Below are 23,256 nucleotides of genomic sequence, written 5' to 3'. Positions count from 1 at the left end.
ATGGATGGATGGATGGATGGATGGATGGATGGATGGATATACGGATGGGTAAAGCAGCCTGTTGTGATAACACTACTTCCTCCTGTTGTCCCCTTTCTCTTTACCTCTGCCCCAGGAAATGTGTGGATGCTCCCCTGGACATCTCAGGCCCTGGGATACCTCCTCACTGCTACATTAGAAAAAGTGCCCCTCCCAGCTGTTGGCCCAGGCAGGACAGCCTTAATGCAAGCAACCGGGAGTCTCCAAAATTTACAAGACAGTGTAAAAAAAATGTCTGTTTTGTTTCATTTTTGTTCCTTGCTTTCTTGATTTGCACCTGAAACTTGAATTTTGGGGCTTTTTTCAAAAACACTCAGGGTACCAGTCTATTTTTGTCTGAAATCTGAATTATATTGGGTTATCCAAGTGGGAGAAGCTTCATGTTTAGCTACTGGCTGCCAGCAACGCTAACCAGCCTCCTTTTTATTCCCTCAGTTAAAATCTGGCTGACCTGGCACTTTGGCTCAGGCATGACTTACTTAATGGAGGATTCACAAGAGAATTGCTGGTTTCAGGCAATGTGAACATAAATAGCATTTGCAGGAACAATGGTGATATGTCCATCACAACACACCTGAAGGAATTTTTTGAGACACACCAAGAATTTGGGTTTAAATCAGACAATGTTTGGATTGCCTTTGGTTAAGATCCATCTTCACACACTCCTCTGACATGCAGTCACAATCAGCACTCTAAACCAATAACTCAGACCAAAATCCTCTTCATCTTCCAGGTACCTTTGACTGTACTGGTTATTCCCTCTTGAAACTCTTCATTGTTTTTGAATCCTCTAACTTTTTCCTTTCATGGATATTTTGGCTTTGCTCACTAACACTTTGGCAGTAGTTCCTTCTGCCCTGACAAACCCTCACAAACTTCCAGCTTCTGTCTGAAGTGCTGTGTTGCTCTGCACTTGGTCCCAGTTCCCTTCCTAATATGATTCCTGCCCGGTAACCACAGGTCTTCCCACTCTCCCAAGCCATTTCAGAGAAGCATTTGCCTCCCAGGTTCCTTTAGCCATACTCCCTCCAGCCTATCCTGCTTTTGCTGATTCCCCTGCTTTGGGATCTGCACACCAAAGCTAAAGTGACAATCGGTGACAATGAGCTGATCCTCTTGACATTATTTGGATAGCCAAGTTTTGTGAATCAAGTATGGGTCCTTTTTGCTTTCAGATGTAAAGAAAAGCCAAAATACTCATGCCACTCTCAGCTGCATTGTTCTTTAAGAGTTATGAAATTATAACTCAAGCACAATTCCATTACCTTGCATGAAGACATGCAAGATCATTAGATAAAGTGTGCCATAATCCCTAATATTGTAGTTGAAGGAAAGGTGTCAAATAGTGACAGTAGCCCAGGTTTGGTGCAAGTGTAGCACAGCTGGCAGGGCTGGGAGGTACAGGTGAGCTTGGAGCTGCTGTAGCTCCTCTCACAGGGTCGTGCTCTGTGTGGGCCTTGTATAAACACAAGAGCACACACTCAACCAGAGCTAATTCAGCACACAGCTGCTGGTTTGCTGATAGGCTGCCCTCTCCAGCACTTTTCCCCTCCACCTAAGCTGCACAGACAAGCTCTACTTAAATATAAATAGAGTTTTAAGTAGTCAACTTTTGATGAAAAAGGATTTGTTCTGCACTGAAAAAGAACACTTTGGGGAATACAGTATACCTGTAAACACTCTGTGCATATAGCCACAAAGATACTGAGTTCCTGAAATTTCCTGTTGTGGTGCATTAGGGTGATATTGAAGTGCATTAGAGTCTGCCTGTTCAGAAAATTAAGCCAATGCTCTTTGTGTTCTCACCATCATTTGGCGGGGGGGGGGGGGGGGTTCAGCAGAAGAGAGATCTCCTTTGGAGTATCTGGATATTCTCTACTCAGCCCAGAGTTGTGCTTTATGCAAGCCTAAAATGAAAAACAATGTGTTATCTTCCCTGTGCTCTCAGAGCATTTTCAACATGTTCTCAGAGAGAGATCAGAACAGCCGCTGGGGAAGTAATTGTTGTCACTTGCAAGGTGGCTCTCATCCAGGGAGCAGGCAGAGCACAGAGAGCTCAAAGCAGTGGTAACTTTAGTAAGTATGACATTCACTAGGCAGCATGTGAGGTCCTACTGCTATAATACACATATATTTTTCACCCATACTGCCAGAGGGAGAGATGATGAGGCCATGTACTTCAGCAACCATGAGCCAGCACGTAGGGAAACTCTATAGATCTGCAGTGTCTTCATTCATCTTCCTCTTGGTGGTGGGTGAGTACTAAACCACCTTCCTTAATTAGAAGAAATAAAGGTTGTTCTTTGAGCTTGGCTTGAGAAGTTCTCTCTCTTTCTTTTTTTTCAATGGCTTTTTTAATGACTGGTTTTTTTCAGACTTTCAACTGAGGGCTTCCCCAGGGTGCAGGAAAAAAAATTGTATTTAGTGTTGTGCATTGCATTAAAGCATACTTTTCTCTTTAGATACATTATTGTTTATCTAACATAAATGTTCAGATAGAGTATATTTGCCTATCTTTTTCCAGATATGTATCATTATTTCTAGAAGCTTCATTTCTATTTTGTTTCTCTGATCTATTAGCCACCAGTTATTGTCACAAAGTTATTCATATCCATTTGTGAAAGCCAACCTTAGTCCAGGGCAAAAGTCACATAAATTAAGGGCAGCAATGTGCAGTCATTGCTTAATCATAGAGGTCTGGGAGCTGAATATAGCTTGTAAAGCACCTTGATGGCACCAACTTTGTATGAGTGTGAAGCTGAGCTCTAAAGCAAACAAAACCATCTGAAAGACAGTAATTTCATCAGGAGAGGATTTTTTTGTGGGTTGGAAATTGAGCCCTATTTGCCCTCAACCTCTCCTCCAGCTGCTGAGTGTGAATAAAGGAGAGGAGACTAAACTAGAAAGGTAGAATTCTGCACTGACCTCCCCACACCATTTTGGTTGCTCTATGCTGTTGGCAGCTGGCAGAAGAAACTTGCAGAGCTGCTCAGATTTACTCCAGGCACCAAAGACTTAAGTGAGGCTCCAGGACAGGAAGAGAGTGCAGCTGTTTTTTATTCTTTCCTTTTGTCAGCCCAGCTCCTCTAGCCTGCCTTGTGTATTTCTCACTTACAGGTCTGATACGGCCTTATGTGGAGAAGTATCAACCTGCAGTTTATGTAAAGGGGAGGCTGAGGGCGTTAGTAGGTGCCCTATTAGTACTGCCAAATGTGGAGCACATTGCAGGGTGTCCCAGAGAGCTTTCTCCCCTCATGGCTGAAAGTGGATGTGAACTAAGGACTTCATATGACAATGACTTATTAGATCATCTAATCATTTGTCCAGGTCTAGACAAGATCATCCATGCTGTATTTCTCTAGAGCCTGTCTAGCTCAATTGCTTTCACCACAAAGCCTTGCATTCTTCTCCATGGGCTTGAGCCCCACAACCCGCATGACAAGGGACCTACACATCACTCTGCTAATGAAGCAATTGACTTAAAAAGGGCTTTGAAGCAGTCAGCAAAGCATTTGGCATGGTATGCTCCCAGATGCCAAAACGATAAGGGCATTGTGTAATTGAATACCAGTGGACTAATATGTTCCAGTTTTGCAACCTTAAAAAAAAAAAAAAAGAAAGAAAGGGAGAAAAATAGAGGTAGTGCTGTGACCTTCACAGTGAAACCCCCAAAAAGAACTGGGACAAAACAAAACAACCTACTCCTCTCCTGTTTTAATTTTCCTAATTAAGTTAATCATGATTTGTTATTGACTCAAAGATGCGGAATAAAACAGATGACAAGGCCAGTTATTTCATGTTAGGAGATGCACATAAAACTCATGATGAACAGAGGCAACATCAAAGCACATTGTTCCTACTCGGTTACATTCTGTAAGTCACTAAATGTCTGTGTAAAAAGTACACCTTTTGCATCACTAAAAGAAATAAAAATTAATAAAAATGATGGTTGTGTTACAGGGGTGCATATGGCAAGACCAGAATACTTGTAGCAGAGAAGAAATTTTGTGGCCATTCCTTGAAAACAAGGTAGCAGCAGCACACACTGCTAGCTAAAGCAGCAGTTACCCAGAGGAGAAAATGGTTAATAATCTGAGATTTTAAAAGAGTACTCATTATGAAACTGTTCAGATTCACTCTAATAAATAGCCAAATGGATCACTTCAGAATATTTGATGCACAAAACCTGTAATATGTCAAGTTTTGTCACTTATTTCAATTACACTTTATATTTCCTCAAATTATCTTGTCAAGATACTTCAACTTTTATGACTTCTGCCTTGATACATGTATCTAACTGGACAGGTAAGATCTGGATCGCAGATTTCCCCAAGAAGCTCCAGTGGGCTCATTGGTAAGATTATGTATGAACAGAAAGATAATATCTCACCTGGTACCTTTAGTAAGATCTACTAATTTTAGGGGGCCGGATTCAAAACTATATTTGGGTACCTAATTCTCAGGCATCCAATTCCCTTGGGTTTGTGTTCCAGTTCTAAGGCAAAAATTTTCACTTTGAGGTAAAAGCACAGAGTGCCAAACAGCTTGTAAGGTGTTTCACATGCTCTGTTCCTGCCTAGTTTCACAGCCAGTTTATAGTTCCTGTAGTTTTGCATCCATGAGTTGTCTCTTGTCTCATATTTAAATTGTAAGCTCTATACCCCAGCCTTGTTACAACTGGCTGACAGAAATCCTCTACTCCCATATGAGTCATAAATAATAATAACAACTGTGAATACAACTGTGATTTTTGTCTACAAGTATGCCTGGAGGAGCCATTCAAGTAACTCTCAAACTGATCATAAAGGGGTTTGGTTTTCCATTGCCTCAAGACATTTGTCACTGAGGGAGAATCTCTATTGTCATTGTGATGATTTACCAGACTCACACAATAGCGTTTCACACTCTGTGGAATGCAATGAAAGACTCAAGACAATGGAAAATCAGGACCTTCATTCTGGAATGGCCTGCAGTCCTTGAGAGGACACCAACTAGCTTGAAGGGAGACTATTTCACTTGAAGAAAATAAAACAACAGAAGAGCCTTTTCCAAAAATTGGTCTTAACTGTTTCTTGGCAAAAGCTGATTTTCAGGTTTCTTTTTCCCTTTTGTTTGGAGACAACAACTATTCCTCTCATTTTGTGTGCCCAGGCTTGTTTCCAGAAATGAGATTCATTCTCACTACTCTTAGCTCAAGGATATGATACTATGATTAGCACCTGAGTATGTGAAAGCAAGTTGAAATGTCTGCTACAGACACGTTCACATTTTTCTTACAAAAGTTAGCAGGAGATGGTCCCTTCACAGAGAATGGCTGTCACCTCAGCCTCAGTACAGGCATAAGGTTGATGTTCTGTCCCCCAGACTGCTGATAGAACTTGCTTGGTGTTCAGTCTCTGGTAATGGAGATTCTTCCCATGATTTCAAAATTTACTGTCCTGTAACTGAAAGTGCATGCCAAAAATTCTAAGAATCACATAAGGTTTTGGGATGCAGGCAGTTGCATTAGATGCACACTCTAGTTGTCAAAGTAGAACTGCCAATGTACATGCATTTTTTGCTTTGCCTCAAAAGCAGTTGAGGCAGGAACATCAGGCCCTGAGACTTTTTGGGATGGAAAGAAAGAGGTTAGTGTTGCAGATGGAAATGGGTCTGACTGGACTGGACTCTAAATTTCACCCAAAGCCATTAGACAATGGCATTAATCTTCCTTCCTCTAGTGTGGCAATAGAAAGGAGCTGATATTCAGGAAAAGAACTGTCTGTACACGAGAACATAATCTAAATTGGAACTAGGGAGAAAATCCCTATCATCATAACAGGGACTGCCCTCACTTGCTAATTCCAGGAGCCATTCTTTGTGCTGGTTAGAGGTCAGGAGCAGCAGGAACATTTATCATTCTATCACCCTCAGCTCTCCTCTCTCTTCCCTGGTACAGATGTAGGAGTTACTGGTGGAAGTGCAAACAAGGAGAATGCAGCAGATGTGAATCATGTAACAGCACAGCCTTTGTTGTTGACACCTGAGCCGTGGAACCTTTTGGTGACTCAAACACCAGCCAAGGAGAAAGCCAAAGAAGGTGAAACTGTGGTCTTGAACTGTCATCTTAACAGTCTTCAGCATCCCTCCCTGACCCACCTGATGGTGAAGTGGTACAAAGAAGATGAAAAGGGGCAGATGGACCTGCTAGAAAAGAATGTGAGCATCTTGCCAAATAACTCCAGGATCTTCATGAGTGGAGACTTGTCCCAAGGGGATGTTTCCCTGATTATCCTCAATGTGACAACCAGTGACCATGGTATTTATTTCTGCGAGGTTACACTTCCGGATGGGAAGGTGGTGACAGGAGATGGCACAAAGCTCAGGATCAGGAGGGCTCTGGGTAATACTTGGAGTTGTTTACTTTTTTTCTCCTAGTTTTCCAAACTGGTCTGCACGCTTGCAGAAACAGAAGTTGGCCTGTTTGGCCTCTAGCAAAGGGCCTGGTGTCATGGAGTGTAATTGCTCTATAGCATTTCTAATTATTTTTATAAGGCCAGCTAAAATTCATTAGCTTGTCTCTATAAACAATCACAGGTATTATTACAAGGAGGAGCATTTACACCACAAAAAAAAAAAAAAAAAAAAAAAAAAAAGGAATAATGTTATCCATAAAAATAAAATCCCTGCAAAGAATGAAAGAGTCAGACAAGTTCCCCTTGTACTCACAGCTCTGGCAGAATGCCCATGAGTGATGGGTGACAAGGTACCATCTCAAGGAACAGCTCTAGACCTCTTTTTTTTTTTTGAGGATATTTCTCTCCAACCCACTAACTTGCATAGTCATTCCTTAACTCTGAATGACATAAGTTATCCCACGATTATCACGAGGATCATATATAATATGATCATTATATAATTTCTGATTAACATAATTCACATTAAAATGAAAGTATCATTTAAAGTGCCATGTTTTCTTAGCCTCACAGATAGACACTAGGCATATTAAATAAAGAGGTAACTTGCTATGTCTGTAGCAGCTGGAAATGTCAAATTTTCCTTTTATGTAGGCTAAACACATTCCAGTCCCAAAAAGTCAACACATTAGAAGGGTTATTATCTTATCATCTAGTTAACAAAAAATACTTCCTTCTGGGCCAATAGTAAGTGCCATTTTCCTCTTTTCCATCACCAAAGCTTCTATCTCAGCAAGATTACCTAAGCCTTTGGCCTTTTAAGCCTGAGTTACTAATTTTTAGAACACTACCCAGTTTAAACTGTGACACTAAGGCAAGCAACTGTGCCCCTCTGCAAGGGCTTGGTCGTATGTCTGATGAGGTCTCTTGTTGGCTTGATCTCATAGTCTCAGTGGCACAGGTTGCTCTTGAAATGTCTGCACTCTGACCAGCATAACAGCCTTTCTGTCTTCCTGAGATGATGAAATGTAAAATTTCAGCACAACCAGTCAAAGGAAGGACTTCAGTGGAGCTCTCTCTGCTCTTTGGTACTATCTCCCTTGGAAGTAGACAGGCAGACTGATGGCTTTCTCAAAGTTGTCAGAGTAATTTTTTTCCTTTCAAAAATAAAGTATACAGGCCTGAGTCCCATTAATTTAAACATCAGCTTTTTCTGCCGTCCTGTAGTGTATAGCTGTTGAGGGAGATTTCTGGGGCAGTGAAGCTGCCCTGTCTCTAGACAGCATAGCAGCTTAGGAATGCTGCTTAGGAGTTCCTACATAGGAATGAAAAAAATCAGTAGCTCTGTAATGCAAGTCACTCTCCAGTGTAGAAGGGATTTCATGTCAGACAAGACATCAGCATGATCATAGTAAGCAGATTCCTCTGCAGCCACTGCAAAAAAGATGATGGCTACATTGCATATACTTGTCTGGAAAACATCTTATGTTACTCTATCTGCCTTGCTTTCTCCCCCAGGCTTGTTTGGTATAGAAGAATCCATTGGAACAATCATCGGGGTTGTGGCAGCTGGTATTGGAGGCATAGTGGTTCTGATCATTGTTTTAACCCCGCAGCTGAGGAAGTGCATCCTCTGCATGAGACAAGAGTCTCGCCAAAGGTACCTGTGCTTCAACTGAAAGACAAATTAGACATTTACCCAGCTCTGGTCAGATGTGGGATCAGGTTCAGGAAATAAGCAGTGTGAAGGAAACTCTAACAGAGTTGCTTCTATGTTCCATCACTTTTTCAAACAGTTTTTTTTTTGTTTATGTTGGGTAGAGCTTTAGTAATGAGTTACCTATTAAGAAAATAATAGGATCTTTTTTATTTGCCACTTTGGAACTAAGAGTTTTTCAATGTGATGCTGCAGCTTATTTTAACAAAGACCAAGGACTCATTTAGTTCTTTTATGTTTATACTGACGGATGGTTCTTCCTCCTGCCAACTTCATGCTTACATCAGCATTCTTGCACTGTTTGTGTACAGAAAGCCTATGATGTCTTAGGTGTGTTAGGTTTCTAAAGCCCTACTTAAAGATCCATCTTTTATTTGATCAGCTGATAAAGTTGGAAAACCAGACATTTTCACCACAAATGAGCCAAAGAAATGCCCCAATAAGAGGCTGATGTACCCAAAAGCTAGCCTGCTTTTTCTGTTCTGTCAACTGGTCTAATTTGAGGAGACTGACACTACATTTTGAAACAAGTTTAGTTCCCATTTTGAGCAACCCAAGATGGTATGCATTTCAGTGCGAGCTCAGCTGACTTTCTGCATTCATTGAGGAGACATGTGATTTGCACCTCTTCTCCTGGCGCTCAAAAATCTTGCTCAGCCTGATGAAAAATCCCCTCCTTGAAGGGCTGAAGGAAGAGCTGCTCTTGTCGTTCACTGGAGCGCTGCCGCCACCTGATGGACAGCGTGGCGGGGACAGGGACACGCCGGGAGCTCTGCCTCTCACCGGGGAGGATCTTCCAGCCCTTGATGGGAAGCGCACTCCCTTCCATAGGCTGATGCTGCCCACACAGCATCATCCCTCTGCAAACGCTCTACATTAGAGTTCACAAGTTATTTTGCCAGAAAGCCTCGGAGGAGTTTATTGTGTTGTCCTGACTGTGTGTTACTCATTCTCTCTTCTTTCCTTCTTGCTCAGCGTAGCTTGAGGTGCCACGTTACAGGAGTCGCTGGGATATGCAAAGCCTGCAAGTGGAGCAACTTCTGATGCCCCATAAGTCAGAAAATGGAGTTCTAGATGGAATAAAAGCCTTTGTCTCTACATGTTGACTTTGGCATTTTTATTTTTGCAAGCAAGTTTCCTTTTCCTGCAGCTTTGACAGCCACAGTGGCATATTCACCATCCTCCTGCAGCAAGGAGCAAAGCAGCTTTCTGTGAATAAATTTGTATTATCACCTGCCAAAACGCCACTTAGTTAGGCCATATAACTCTGAATTTAGACTCTGATGAGGCACCCTAGGTCTTTCTGTACCATTAGTTCTTAATTTAAAGGTGCAGTTTGAAGCACCTTTGACAGCTGAGCTTCAGCAGAAACAGAAGCCCAGCCTACCCCAGGTGCTCCAGGTGCCCATGTAGTGCTAGCACCTACCCGAGGAAATCAGAAGCATTGCTTCTGGGGATGTAGATGTCCTCCCATCTGCTTTGTACCTCCTGCCAAAGAGGCCTATTGGCTTGCTCCAGCCTAAACACTTGTGATAAAGATGCAAAGAAGTCCCACTAGTACATAGCTACTCCTGGCTGAAAGAATGGGATTTTGGTTTCTCTTGCCAGAGGTAAATGTAGCATTTGAATATAAGCCTCTAATACCCTTTAAAAAAAAAAAAAAAAAAAAAAAAAAAAAAAAAAAAAAAAAAAAAAGAAAGAAGGAGGGGAAATGAAAGATTTGCTTTGACATGACTAATGTTCTCCACAGACACTGTTTCCTGATGTGACAATAATTGTTTCCCAGGCAGTCAGTTACTGGCGGACATGCCAATATAGGAGACCATCTCCTATATGTATCAGAGAGCAGCATATCAGCTCTGAAGCCTGTGGAGCAGTGAGTATATTCTTTTGCAAAATGTGGGTATGCCTGCTTGTAAGTAGAAGTCAGAAATCCTTCCTGACTTTGTAACTGCAATAGCTCAGCATAACTCTGCTTACCCCTGAACACAGTTCAGAAGTGTCTCCCGTGCTGTGATGGAGGAGCATGAGGGATAAGACAACTGGGCTCTAAGTAATCTGGTCTGGTTAAAGGTGTTTCCTCTAATTGCACAGAGATTGGAACTAAATGATCTTTAAAGGCTCCTTCTAATCCAAACTACCCTATGATACTATGATAAAAAACAAAAAAATAAACCCTGGCACTATTTGGTGACAAGAGATGTGTTCCCACTGCACCACAGACCAAACCCTCTGTTTCTGCAAAGGCAGATCTTGATTATAATCAGAGCAGGATCTTCGCTTTGATTCAGTGTATGCATTACTCTGTCACAGAGTCACAGGCTGGGTAGGTTGGAAGGGACCACAGTGGATCATCTGGTCCAACCTCCCTGCTCAAATAGGGCAATCCCAGAGTACATGGCACAGGATTATGTCCAGGTGGTTCTTCAGGGAAAGAGACTCCACATTTTCTCTGGGCATCCTGTTTCCATCCTTGGTCACAGTAAAGAAGTTCTTCCTCCTGTTCAGAACTTCTTGTGCATCAGTTTCTACTCGATGCCCTCTTGTTCCATTGCTTGGCACCACCAAGCAGAGCCTGACACCCTCCCCTAAGTTATTCACAGACACTGATGAGGTGTCCTCTCAGTCATCTCTTCTCAAGGCTGAACAGACCCAGCTCCCTCAGCCTTTCCTCATAAGACACTCCAGTCCCTTAATCATTTGTGTAACCTGTTGTTTCTCCAGCGGGTGTCAGGGTAGTTAATGTCCCCCACCAGAACCAGGGCCTGTGACTGTGAGGCTGCTTCAAGCTGCCTACAGAAGCCCTCGGCCACTTTTTCCTGCTCAGATAGTGTGTAGCAAACACCAACAGCAGTGTTACCTCTATTTATCTGCCTTTTTTCCTAACCCATGAGCTCTTAACTTGCTTGTTGTCCACCCAAAGGCAGAGCTCCTTACATTCCAAGTGCTCTCTCACAGGGATGACAACTTCACCACCACACCTTTCTGGAGTGTCTCTCCTCCCCATAAATCCTGGCCTGATTGAAATTCTCTCACACCATTGTTAGATCTGGAAAATAAGGAAAATATTTATTCCTCCACATTCAGGTTCAAATTGTTAGCAGAAAGTTCCTAAAAAACTATTCTGGCCCCCCATATCTGACATGGCAGGTGGGATGAGTCTGTCCACATAAAAAGTCTGGCCAGAGGATGAAGTGTGGGTTGTATGGGGCTGCTCCCCAGCACTTGGCTGCTTCTTGGTCACACAGGCACACCATTTTTTCACATCGGTCTGTCAGGTTATCTGCAAAAGAAATTGCGAGCCAGGGATGAGATATTCTTTATTAAAGCCAAGAAACAGTTTTAGGAGGAAAAAAATCCCTAAAAAACAGCCCTTAGGGATCAAAGGCTGTGGCAGCAGGACAAATGTGGTGTTGTGAATGGATCTGACTTTCCCCTGCTCTGTCTCTGTCAACAGGTCTGACCTTAACTGTGACAAAGAGCATCAGACAGTAGCAGCTAAATGTTAATTGGCAATGCTTATAAAACTCTGGTCAGCACAGAGCACTTCCTGCTTCTAGAACTGTGTGAACTATGAGGGCTTAATTCAGCAGTCAAAGCTAAAAAGGAAAATTATTTTATCTTAGCCTGAGGTAAAAATATTCCACTGTTCCTCAGTCGGTGAATTTCCCTTCTAACTCCTCCCTCTGCAAAATAGACACATTTCAAAAGAAAAAAACACTGCTTTGAAAGGAGGAGCCTCCCAGAGGGATATTCAGAAACCTGAGGGCATCAGAGCACCCACCAGGCATTCTTCACTCTTGCTGTTGTATGTCTCTGATCACAGCAGAGGAGCCAAGGAGCTTTGCAAGCAGGACCAGGTATCTCATTTTTATGAGCTAACAAAGTGATCAAAGTCACACATGGAACTATACAGAATGCAACTATATGACTACATTACCATAAATAGCATCAAAGCCACTAGCTTAGAAGTCTACATTTCAAATGACTGAGTTTGGGTTAATGAACCTCATCCCACCTATAGGTGGTTTAAATGCACCTGTTGGGTTAATATTATTTCAAAGCACAGTGCCTTGTTTATTTGAGGCTGCTACTGTGGGTTATCCAATAGTCACAAAACCCTGCACGAGGCAAAATTTAATGCACCAGTGCACATGGGCTTCAGTCCAAAACCATAAGCACTGAGTATAGGAATTTTTTCAGATATCACTGGACTTTGATGGGTCAACCCTGTATCTGAAAAAATAAGAAAAGCCCATGTTTCCTAAGCTGGTCTGAATAATCACATATTTATAGGTAAAAATATTTTAAGGATCAATGAGGACTAAAATCTACTTTTTTCTTAGCTACCAGTCTTGCCTGATACTCTCCTTGCCCCTCTGCTCCTTGAGCTCTTCCTATGCTGTGCCAGCAACTGTTCATCAAATATGAGTATGAAAGTCTGGCTTTGTAACATTTCTGCTAGAGAAGAATGATTTTTTTGACCAGGCCTCACAACTAACAGCCTTTTCTATATCCCAGACATCTATTGAATGGAATTTGCCTACAGGTAACGGCATATATCTAGGCTGAAGAATATGGTTTTGCCAGTTTTTCTCATTCCACAAACAAAACTACCTAATGGAAACAAAAAGAGGGGAAATTCCAAGCAAAATGAGTTTCTGTTTATTTTACATGAAAATGCCTGTATTTATGATACAGTGTCAAGAAGCAGGCATCTAATTCCTGTTGCATTGAAATGACAGTGCAAATGGTTCTGCTTCTAACACTTCTGGACATCATTACCCTGAGCTCAGCAAGCATGCCTGGAAATTTAATTCTTCATCTCTTTGGTTTGAATGGGATCAGACATAATACTTCGCATCCCAGTAAGACCTGCTGTGCTGTAGCCTGGGGTAGGAAATTTGCCTTCAAAACACATTTCTATTGTTCCTCCTCACTGGAGATATCAGGGGAGTGAAGCCTGCTGAGGGCTTGTGGAGAGCAGCTGATGGACGCATCAGGTCTTGCCTTGACATTAGTTAAGGAATTAATGGAAATTCGTTTAACTCATGCTTGTTGGCCAAGTTGGAGCAACTGCCCCCACTGCATTCCTATGTCCACTGCCATGGACTCAATGATACATATATCTGCAACTTGGATTGCTCCTTCACAGCAAAGAGAAACAGGATTTATTTCCTGTAAAATGACTAGCAGAAAGTATCAGTCAACTATGGAAATATGGGTAGGCAGGAGGGAGAGCACTTGTGCATTAAAGCAACACGTTCCTTTGCCAGCACTTTGTATTTAATAGATTGTTCTGGAACTTGGAAAAGAGCAACTGCAGATGTGCTGTGTCCCATCCTCTATCTGCTGGCAGATCTTCAGCTGATGGTGAGGCTGAGGATTGCACCAGTGCAATATGGTTTTCTCATAAGGTAGAAATGGTTCTTTAATGTTCTAGCAAGCAACTTTGACCATTATGGGGATAAGTTTTACTCTCACAATTTCTTTTCAAACTTTCAAAGTATTCTACAATGAATTTTACCACCAGGAGCTTTCTGGAGACTCAGAAATACAAGTCACAAATTCAAAGATTCAAGTCATCTGGTGTATGTCAAAACAAACTGTGTGAGACACTGACGGGCTGTGACTGCAATTCAAACCCTCTTGACTGGGTACCAGCTGTAGAGCTGAGCACAGCCCACACTTGCTGTCTGCCTGAAGCTCTCGAAAGCATTTGTTTCTGCATGGTTCAAAATCCCTGCTGGAACCCCAGAACTTCAGGCTGGAGCCCCACACAAGGCAGAGGTACAGGCTGGCATTCTATTTAATCTGTCTTGCAGACATGCTAAAAGCCTGGCTCTTCTCTAGCAGTCTTAAGGGTAGTAAAAAAGTGGACAGTCCTGCTGGAGGGAGGGCCAGAATTGCAGTGGAAAGATCACCCTGAAGACCCAGAGCTGTGGGAAGAGGCATGTTTAATGCCAGTGAGGAGAAAGTCTCCAAAGAGTCATCTGCATCCCTGCCAAATTAAGATGGCTTGTGGGCTCCATGGCCCCCACTCCTGCCCTTCAGCCTGGGGAGGCCTCAGGTTACCTGGAATGGGTTGTGCTGGGGCTCCAGCTTTTCAGCTACTGGCAAGGAATGGGCAGGGAGCTTAGAAGAGAACAGACATTGCCTAAAGCAGTTTTGAAACCAGCTGGGCAAAATAAACCTGCCTCTGGGGTTCCCAAAGCTCTTTGGTCAGCCTGGTGCCTGCAGAGGAGGGAGGGAGGGAGGGAGGGAGGGAAGCCCACCCGCCCAGGCAGCCTTCCCTTCCCTTCCCTTACCGCACCGCACGGTGTTCTGCTCACACGCCCACTGGTAGCGCTGCACCTTGGGGTTGCAGCCTTCCTTCTCTGCCGTGTCGTAGCAGCAGTCATGCCTGTGGCAGCACCTGGAGACATCAAAACAGGGAGTTTGGGTGTCCTCCTGCATCCTGCCTGTTGGCACAGAGCCCAGGGCTGCTTGCTCACACACAGCTCATGAGAGCAGTGTTCATCCTGTCAGTAAATGATCTGCTGATGAAGCAAGTGTCCTGGCATCTCTGGGAAAGCTCGCGTGTCTCAGGAGCTCATTAATGCCATATTTGCTCCCATGACCATTGTGCTTCTTCCTCTGAGCTTTCTCCCTCGTGAAAGCATGTGTGGTCAGGACATGGCAATCTAAATGAAAGGGAGCAGAAGTGTCCTGTTCACCTGGACCTGCCATGTGCTCCTTGGCCCATAAACGTTCTGAAGGCAGGTAGCAAATTATTCAGTCTCAATGGTGAAATTCGTATCAGTTAACTTAAGAACCTTAAAAACCATCTACATCTAAGGCATTCACCTATCTTCCCTCAGTGCACATCTGCACCACAGTTCACATTTTCATGCTGCAGACATCTAACATAGGGTGAAAAGCATCAGATTTGAAAGTGCAATTGTGTTTCATGACCATAGAGAGAATGAGGATGAGTAGCTCAGCTGATGACATCTGTCCTACGGACTAGTCAGTGAAATAATTATCACTGTAAATTACTTCTGAGCTTATAGGAAACTTGAATTTTATTCTGGTACCTTAGGGACTCAAATTCTATTGAGAAAAGATTCAGCACTTAGAGACATTCTCTGCTGAATAACAAAGGTTGTTTCAGCAAGGATTCAAGGTCAGAGGCTGGAGCCAGAGCACAGTGATCTGTATTTCCAGAAGGCATCCCTGCAAGATCACTGTGACTCTATTGAGAAACCACTTTACTAACTGAGAAAAATTGAGGCAGCTGATTTTATATAAAAAGCCTGAAGTTTCAGCAAGCCTAATCCATCCTCAGAGGAATGATAGGTAGCAGAGCAGGCCCATCACTAGTGTCACATATATGGGACACTGAGCACTGGAGGCTGTGGTGGAGAACCATCAGTCTGAGCTGAGGGGAGTGCCAGCTATAGAAACCAAAGGTTTGTGAGGTGTGGGGAGTGAATCAGTAGCCAAACTGGTAAAGTTGGTGTCAACAGTGGGGGAGTGTGGGGAAGAAGAACAATGTGAAAGTAGATGGGCAAAGGGAGGTGTTAGGACCTCCATGCCAAGGGAAAGAAATTGCTCTTTATGAAGGGCCAGAGGGAACAAACAGAAAGAGAGGTAGAAGGGAGGACAGGGGCAAAAGATGTTCTGTGAATCAGGCCCAGACAAGCAAATGAGCACTGAATTTGCACAAGTGAATGGTGTTCCAGCTAGCTGTGAGAACTCACTGCTCCTTATCTGGCTTGGCAAAACCTGGGGAAGTTGCATAAACACTGCAGGACCACAGGATTTGGGGCACAATTCCACCCCCCCTTACAGCAGTTCCTCCTGATGATCTACACAGCTGCAGCAGGGTAACAAGCAGCTTACGCCAACACAAAGCAAAAAGGCTTTTGGTTCCTATTTTACAAATGTCTGAAAGAACTGCCAAGGAAGGAAGACTAAGGGATCCTGTTGTTGTCCTTTACCACCTTCAGATGGTCCCCTCCTGTCTGGAAATGCCTTTTGCTGCACCTGGGTCAGAACGGTGCTAAGCTTTTAATAACCTGCTAACATTCGGTTCCACCAACACAAACAGCCAACAGCACGGCAGAGCACTGGTCATCAGCGGTGGCAAACAAACACAGCCGTGTCACCTGGGCAGTAAACAACCTGCTCATCACGGCTGCGCTGAGACAGCCCGAACGGCTACAGACAGCTCGGGCTGGTCCGCAGGGATCGGCTGGCCAGACCCTGCTGCCGAGCAAATGGCAATAAGGTAAGAATTTGTCACATCAACAGCACCCTCTTTGCTGTGTGTCTTTTCCTTTTGCTTTAACGTTGCAACAGAGGGGAAATCTTACTCTTCCCTATGAGTTTGACAAGATTTAACAGTTGCCTAACAGAATGGTCTGAGAGATCTTTTCCAACCTTAATGGTCCTGTGACTTAGATGAGTCATAGATGCACCCTGCCTTTCATGAGGTTTTCAGGGAAGTGCTGAGCACCCTCATGTCTTGATTTACAACATAGGTGCTGCAGCAATCCAGGGGAACAGAAAGGAGAATGAGAAACAAATCTGTTAACTCTATGTAGAAGAAATGTCATTATGCCTTGAAGTGATGGAACTGTGAGAGTGGAACAAAAAGCAAAAGGTAATTACTGACAACACCACATCAAAGTCAGTGTGTGGAATAAACCTTATAAAAGGATTACCCATGGAAAGGTTTTTTTTTTTCTTTTGCACATAAAAGAGAGGTGCTTAGAAGCACTCTAGCCCTGTCTAGACAGATTGACTGAATTACACACAAGAAAATTACTCTTTTTGTAAGGGTTTCCATAACAAACCTGGAGGGTCAAGGGGGTGAATAATTTCAAAAAGTACTTGTCACTCACAACCAGTAGTTTTGCCACTCTCTTTCTTTTTTAGAATGGCAAAATGGGAAATAATGTGGTCACTTTGACAGGTGTGGGGTACTCAACCTAATCATTAGAGTAGTTCTTAGTAACAGATATCAATATTTCTGTAGCGAACAGAAAATTGAAATGTTTAGGACTAAATCTAGTGTGGCTTTGCTGATTCTTCCTAGCTAAGAACTTAAATAAAACTTTTAAGTTTTTCTACAGCAGCCAAGCATTGTAGCTAAGGAATAATAATGAATCTACTTAGAGGATCAAGCTTTCCTTTTACAAACTATCTGATATTTTGAGGCATTTCCACTTGCAAAATCTCATTTTCTGCCTTTAGGATAATATTCTAAAATACTCTGTAGAATTTAAACAAGAGCAGAAACACTGGCTTATGAGCATGTTGCCATATTTTACTCTCTTTTTCAGGGGTGCTGACTACTTGCATCTCCCAGGGTCACACATTTGGATGTCACTTAGCCTCCATGGAGGCTCTACTCAGCCCTTCAATGAAAGCAGTAGTCCAAATTAGTGAAGTCATGTTTTACTTTCAAGGCTTTATTATGAAATTTGTTAAAGGATAACCAAAATATTTAAACACCTTACATCCACTGCTGTAGATAAGCACTGTGATATGCATACTGTGATAAGCAGGTCAAGAGATATTACTGCAGTTACTCATCATTCATGAGGCCCATATTGACTGTTTCATAGATGAAATATTTCACAGACAAATAAAGGGACATGATGAGAGGGCTTTGGGAGTGAAACATCTCACTGCATTAGTGAAGACAGCTCCATTAGTCTTAAGGGACAGACAACTGTCTCTTTCATGTCCACAGAAATTTTAACCTTGACATCTTTTCTTCTTTCTCCTGCTTCCCTTGCCCTTTTTTCTATCATTCTAATTCAGTGAAATCTGGTTTTGTAGCAACCTGCAATGTCTCCAGCAGCAAGGTATTCTGGAAAGCTCAGTTTCCTTCTCAGTGAGCTGCAGACTACCTTCACCCCTGCTAAAAGCAGAGCTTACTTACTAGTAGCACCTGGTCTGTTGACTGTAAAGAGACTTATGTGCTTTGACTTTGATATAAACCTGGCAAGATTGCAAATACCATGCTCAGTGCCCACAGAGTCCACTATCCTCAGTTTTACTCTCATTTACTTTCTTTATACTCATTGCACAGAACAGGAAAGAAGTCTTTGACTGCAATACCTTTGATACTTGTTGGGAATAACAGGCCAAACAGCTTCCACACTAACAAAGAAAGGGGAAATAATCATTTTCTCCCTTATTGTTCTACCTTGATTCAGTGTGAGCTAACAACCACTGAAGGCAACAGGGTCGATTACTCTTCGCAATGATACGGATTTTTTCAAGAGAATAAACAGTGATATTCTCATCACTTCCATTTTAAGGACCTGAGTGAAATAACCCTCCAAATACCTTGGATTACACTCCTTTTGTCAGGCAAGGTATGATCTCTATGAAAAAAATTCAGCTATTTCAAGAAATTACACCCTAGCTTTTCCTTTGCCCTCTACCCCACATAGTACAAGGTCCTAAGAGCTTTGGTGTCATCCAGAAGGAGGTTAAGCCCTCACTCAAATCCCAAGTGATACATGGGTCACCACTCACAAATCCCCAGTATGTTCATATATACTAAGTTCCCTGCCCACAAGGCAACAAATGAGTCAGTGGAGTCACAGTAGCACAAATAGAAAAAAGTAGGGAGATCTGCACTGCTTCTGGACACACAGCTGAGGTTTCTCTTACCAGTCTGTTTTATCTTTAGGCCAACCTCGTCCTCCCAGTCCACAGTAGCACCCATAGCCAATGTATGCCAAGGGAGACCGTCCCGTGCCACACGTTATGGCTCCAGCCAGTTCAATGATTCCTCGAGTGTGCAGTGAATGGGACTTTCCCAGAGCACCTTCCCAAACTGCAAAGACAGGACACGGTTACACACCAGGATTAAACATGCCTGCTACTCATTTTCCTACAGTCCTTAAAGGGAGATGGTTTTAATTTTGACTGGTTGGTCGGGTGCAGCCCTGACAATGTAACCAGTCATGACATTCAGCTGGTGAAGGGTACTCTGCAGGGAGCTTCGCCTGAGGTCTGGGATAATCAAAAGGTGGATACAGAAATACCCAAGCATGCTATTTCTTTCACAGGAGCTCAATTCAAGCAGGACTTACTAGTTCTTGTGTACTAGTGTGTGATTGCAGCTGTATTGCACCTGGGAGCATTGTGCCTGGTCTTGCACATCATGGAGCCCAAGATCTGTTAAGCTTTGCAGGGTCTGTGCCAGCACCATGCAGGGCCACCTGGGCTTCATTGCACCCCAGAGCTCCCAAACCTGGGACAGTTTTCCAGCTGTGGTCCTGACTGGAGCATGAAGCAGCAGAGTACAGCCAGGCAAACAGACCTAACCAGGGCTCTGTGGAAGGAAATTAAGTTTCTATGTTGCTCAAGATTTCTTATATTATGCAAGTTTCCTCTCCTTTTCAGGGTCTTTTAATCCATTTTCCAGGGGCAAAACATACTGATAGTCCTATTAATCTGCATAGAGGGACAGCTACATGCCCCTGAGCCTGTAGAGTGCATACTTTGTCAAGGACAAAGTGCCTCCATTAGCCAAGATGTATGTGTAGTCACTTTCTCTTGAGACTCTGGAAGTGCTGGCAACACTTGGATCCACCTGCATCACTATGTTCCAGCCAAGTCATAACTGGTGGGCTGCACTAATTTGGGAAAAAAAGAAGAAAGGAGCTCTGTGTCAGCTGGAGTGTGTGGATGGCCACCTAAAGTAGTCTGGAGATTTTTGAGTTTCAAGTCTTTCAAACAGTCTTGTGATTTTGCATGTTAATTCAGAACTTTCTTAGAAACCACAGGCTCAGTCTTGCAGTAACTGTTGTTGAAACCAAGAGTACCCTGCCCCTAATACTCAAACCACTGTGATGCTCAGTTGCAAACGTTGTTTATCATGCCATAGTGAGAAATAGGAGCATTTCATGCCTGGATTTACTGTGGAGGACCAAATGCACATTGCACTGCTCTATGGGTAGGATCAAAATCCTCAGTCCAAAAGCCTAACCCATCTGCTTATCCCACCCATGCACAGCCACTCCATAATCAAACAGGGGGACTTTCCAGCATGCCTGGATGGAGAGGGAGGTGATGCCTGGGAGCTGAGAACTCGCCAATGAAGTTGATTTGCCACCTGCCCCAGGCTATTGCAGCACGCTTGACCTCTTCAAAGTGTTGTGCAAACACTGGCTAATTAATCCCCTAAACCACCCAAGGACTCAATACTATTATTAAAACAGTTGCTTTCCTTTTAAAACCTAATCCCCTTGCTTGGGTCTCTTCCTGCATCTCCTGGGCTAGTTTGCCCTCCAAGGCCAATCCAAATGCCAGTGAAGACAAGGAGGGTCTCTCCCCTTGAAGGACAAGGCAAGGCTTTTCTCCCTCTCCCAGCCTGACCCCCCCAGCAGGAGCAGGTGCCACCATTTGCACCCCAGGGATCAACACCTCAGGCTGTGTGGCACAGCCTTAGTCTGTTTCCCGGGGCATTCCTAGGGGATTAAATGCACATTCCTGAAAAAGTAAGTGGTTGCTCACCTAAACACTACTTGAGTGTTCAGGTTTCATGCTAAAAACACATTGCATGGGTTTTATTGAGAACTAAAGAGACCACTTATTTTCCTTGTCTAAACAGCAAGGCTCCAGAGTTAGAAGGGGCTTAGCTCTCAGGGGAAATCACAAGTAGTGAGCTGCCTTGAATTTGGGGGTATAAATCATGCTGTTTCAACCTGTTGCAGTTTGCAGACCCTGAAAATGTTCCAGTGGAGACAAAAACTTCTTTGTAGGAATCCCAGCCTTCTGACAAGTAGCTTGAATTTTTTTTAGCTGTCTTTCACTGGCCTCTTAAGCGAGGACTGCTGGGCTTGGTCTGTTGGTCACTGGCTGAGGCTGGTGTAAGGTAACTGTACCTCACCCAGAAGAAGAAAGGCCATTCTTCTTTTGGGGATATCTCTGGGGATCAAGGAACTGTAATTACAGTGCAGAGCTGCTATGAAAGTGGAGAGAAAGGCCCAAAGGAAATAGAGGCCAAAAGACTCAATTAGTGTGCTTAGGGCTGTGTGTTCTGCACAAGGCATCCAGGCAGCCTCTGATGTTCCTGTTCTTTGAAAGCTGTCTGGGTTTTGAGCCAGCAGCACGCTGCTGCAGCTGAGAGGTCAGCCCCAGCAAGTACATTTTTAATATTCAGGTGCACAACTAATAACTTGACCAAGAACTGAAACAGCTTTCTCTAAGCTAGGCAGCTGAGCCAACAGAGCCAGGAAAGCCTTGTAAAAGTCTGAGTCTCCACAGTAGCCTGCTCCTAGCCAAATGTCCCGCTAGCAGCATGTCCAATCATTAGTTAAACTACTAATGGAGCACCTTAGAGAAGAACATACCTGCAGAGAGGTGGGCAGAGGTGAATCTGACAACTTAACACTTTCCTGCTTAAACTGGCAGCCTTTGCTTTAAATGAAGGCAGAGGGTTGTTTTTTTCTTTTAAAACTCTACTGTAGATATAACCTCAGACGTGCCAGTTTAGTGTTTTGTTACCTCTTGTGTAGGGGCTCTATATTAGCAGTCATTTACGGGTTTTATAAACAGAATTCTTAAAAATTATTTTAAATTCAGATACATTGAAAACTGCTCACTCCATGGCCACTTATATAGAAAGATGTTATTTTTACTCGGACACTAACAACTCAGTAGTAGAAAACTATTAAGAAAGGAAAAGACCTGTGTTTATACAGTTTAAGCAAACCATAGCTGGGGCTGGGAAGTGAGGCAGGCAGGCAGCTCACTCACACAGTCCCTCACTGTGAAGTTGACGATTGTCTAATGACACCTTTTTTCCTCACTTGGCCAAATCACAAGGAGCACACAAAGCTGATGGCAAGGGGAGAGGCTGTCCCTGGGCAGGGGGGGCATGGCAGGGCAGAGGGACCCAGAGGTGGTACTCACCTGCCTGAAGCAGCAGCAGAATCAGCAGCAGGCGGGGGCCCATGGGCAGATCGCTCCCACGCTCGGGTACTTCGGGGTTCGAGTGCCGGCAGCGCCTCGCCGTGCTGCCAAGTGAGCCGAGGTGTGGTTGTGCTAAACAATCCTCCCGGTCTGCTGCCCCAGGCTTTATATACACATGGCTGTGCGCCCGTCTCAAGTGGAACAGCCTCTCCTGCGATGCCCCCGAGCCCCAGCGCGGCCCGCTCCGTCCTCGCTGCGGGAGGAGAGGGCGAGGGCTGGCTCTGTTTGCCCAGCATCGCCTTTGGGAGGGAGGGGCTGCTGGAAGGGCATTAGGCTGCTAGGCTCTGGGATAGCCCGAGACCCAGGCACTAAGCCGGGCTTCTTCTTTAAGCTGTTTGCTTACAGACCCTGGTTAACCTCTGAGAAGCTGCGGCAAAGTGAAGCCTTCAGCCGGGCTTTCTGTGGCTTGGGCTCACTGCTGCGGCATTCCCTTGGCAAGGATTTTCTCCTTTTATAGACCACTTCCCAGCGTATTTTTTAAAAATTATTTTATTTTAAGACTGATTATTTTCATGTTTAAAAAAGAAAAGACAAAACTATAAAAATCCAACAGAAAGAATACTGTTAAGTGCAAGTACCTAGTCATAAACTGACCAAAAGAGCTAATTCGGCACCACTCTGAGGAATAAATACCCTCTTGGTCTGTTGCTGCACCTAACACCAGTAGATTTCTTGAAGACTCGTCAGTATGTGGGTACCAGCCACGGCAGAAGACCAGCAGTTGGGTCCAGCCCGCTGGGTCTCTGGCCACAGCAGCAGCCAGATACAGAGATGGCCTCCCTGTCACACAGCCTCTGCTTGTATGGGGTCACAGGCAATGTGGGCAGGAGGAATGGCCACAGTTATTTTGTCTTTGGGCTCAAAATAGCTTTAAAACTCCTGCCTTCCTTAGTACATCAGCCAGCTGACTTGCTGGTGTCCAAGAATCTGCCCCTTCCCTGGTGTGGGCATGATGGGCAGGGCAGGCTGCTCTGCTGGAGTGGAAGAAAAGGGGAAGAGGGCTGCTTGCCCCTTCCTAGGCACAGCTCAGGACTATCATAGCAGCACCTCTTGCCTGAGTTCCCCATGCTAAAGCTCTGCTTCCCTTCTGAATGGCATGGGTTTAAATATTTGCTTGCT

The 23,256-nt window shown here is 43.9% G+C and overlaps 2 protein-coding genes across 4 annotated transcripts; one reads left to right on the top strand and one right to left on the bottom strand.

The window, feature by feature from the left end:
* The first annotated feature begins 1,879 nt into the window (after positions 1–1,879).
* LOC306810130 (uncharacterized protein) lies at positions 1,880–9,246 on the top strand. Of its 3 annotated transcripts, XM_079322293.1 has the most exons (4): positions 1,880–2,294; positions 5,978–6,421; positions 7,953–8,094; positions 9,127–9,246. In XM_079322293.1, exons 1-4 carry the CDS (start codon positions 2,201–2,203, stop codon positions 9,134–9,136), a joined length of 690 nt encoding a protein of 229 aa, XP_079178419.1. In that variant the 5' UTR covers positions 1,880–2,200; the 3' UTR covers positions 9,137–9,246. The 3 variants fall into 3 exon arrangements, with proteins under 3 accessions (XP_079178419.1, XP_079178420.1, XP_079178418.1); XM_079322294.1 differs by lacking the exon at positions 9,127–9,246 and having other exon boundaries at positions 5,978–6,337; positions 7,953–8,261; XM_079322292.1 differs by lacking the exon at positions 9,127–9,246 and having other exon boundaries at positions 7,953–8,261.
* A 1,953-nt stretch (positions 9,247–11,199) lies between these two features.
* Positions 11,200–22,604, bottom strand: LOC306810143 (phospholipase A2-like). The gene is made up of 4 exons (XM_079322330.1): positions 22,078–22,604; positions 18,826–18,991; positions 14,460–14,566; positions 11,200–11,434 (listed from the first exon to the last, which is right to left on the bottom strand). The coding sequence occupies exons 1-4, from the start codon at positions 22,118–22,120 to the stop codon at positions 11,271–11,273; spliced, it is 480 nt and encodes a 159-aa protein (XP_079178456.1). The 5' UTR covers positions 22,121–22,604; the 3' UTR covers positions 11,200–11,270.
* Between the last annotated feature and the right edge of the window lie 652 nt (positions 22,605–23,256).

Source organism: Erithacus rubecula (assembly GCF_903797595.1).
Source record: "Erithacus rubecula genome assembly, chromosome: 1".
Taxonomy (NCBI): Eukaryota; Metazoa; Chordata; class Aves; order Passeriformes; family Muscicapidae; genus Erithacus; species Erithacus rubecula.
The sequence above is the reverse complement of the archived record's forward strand: the minus strand, read 5'-3'. Positions and strand labels throughout refer to the sequence as shown.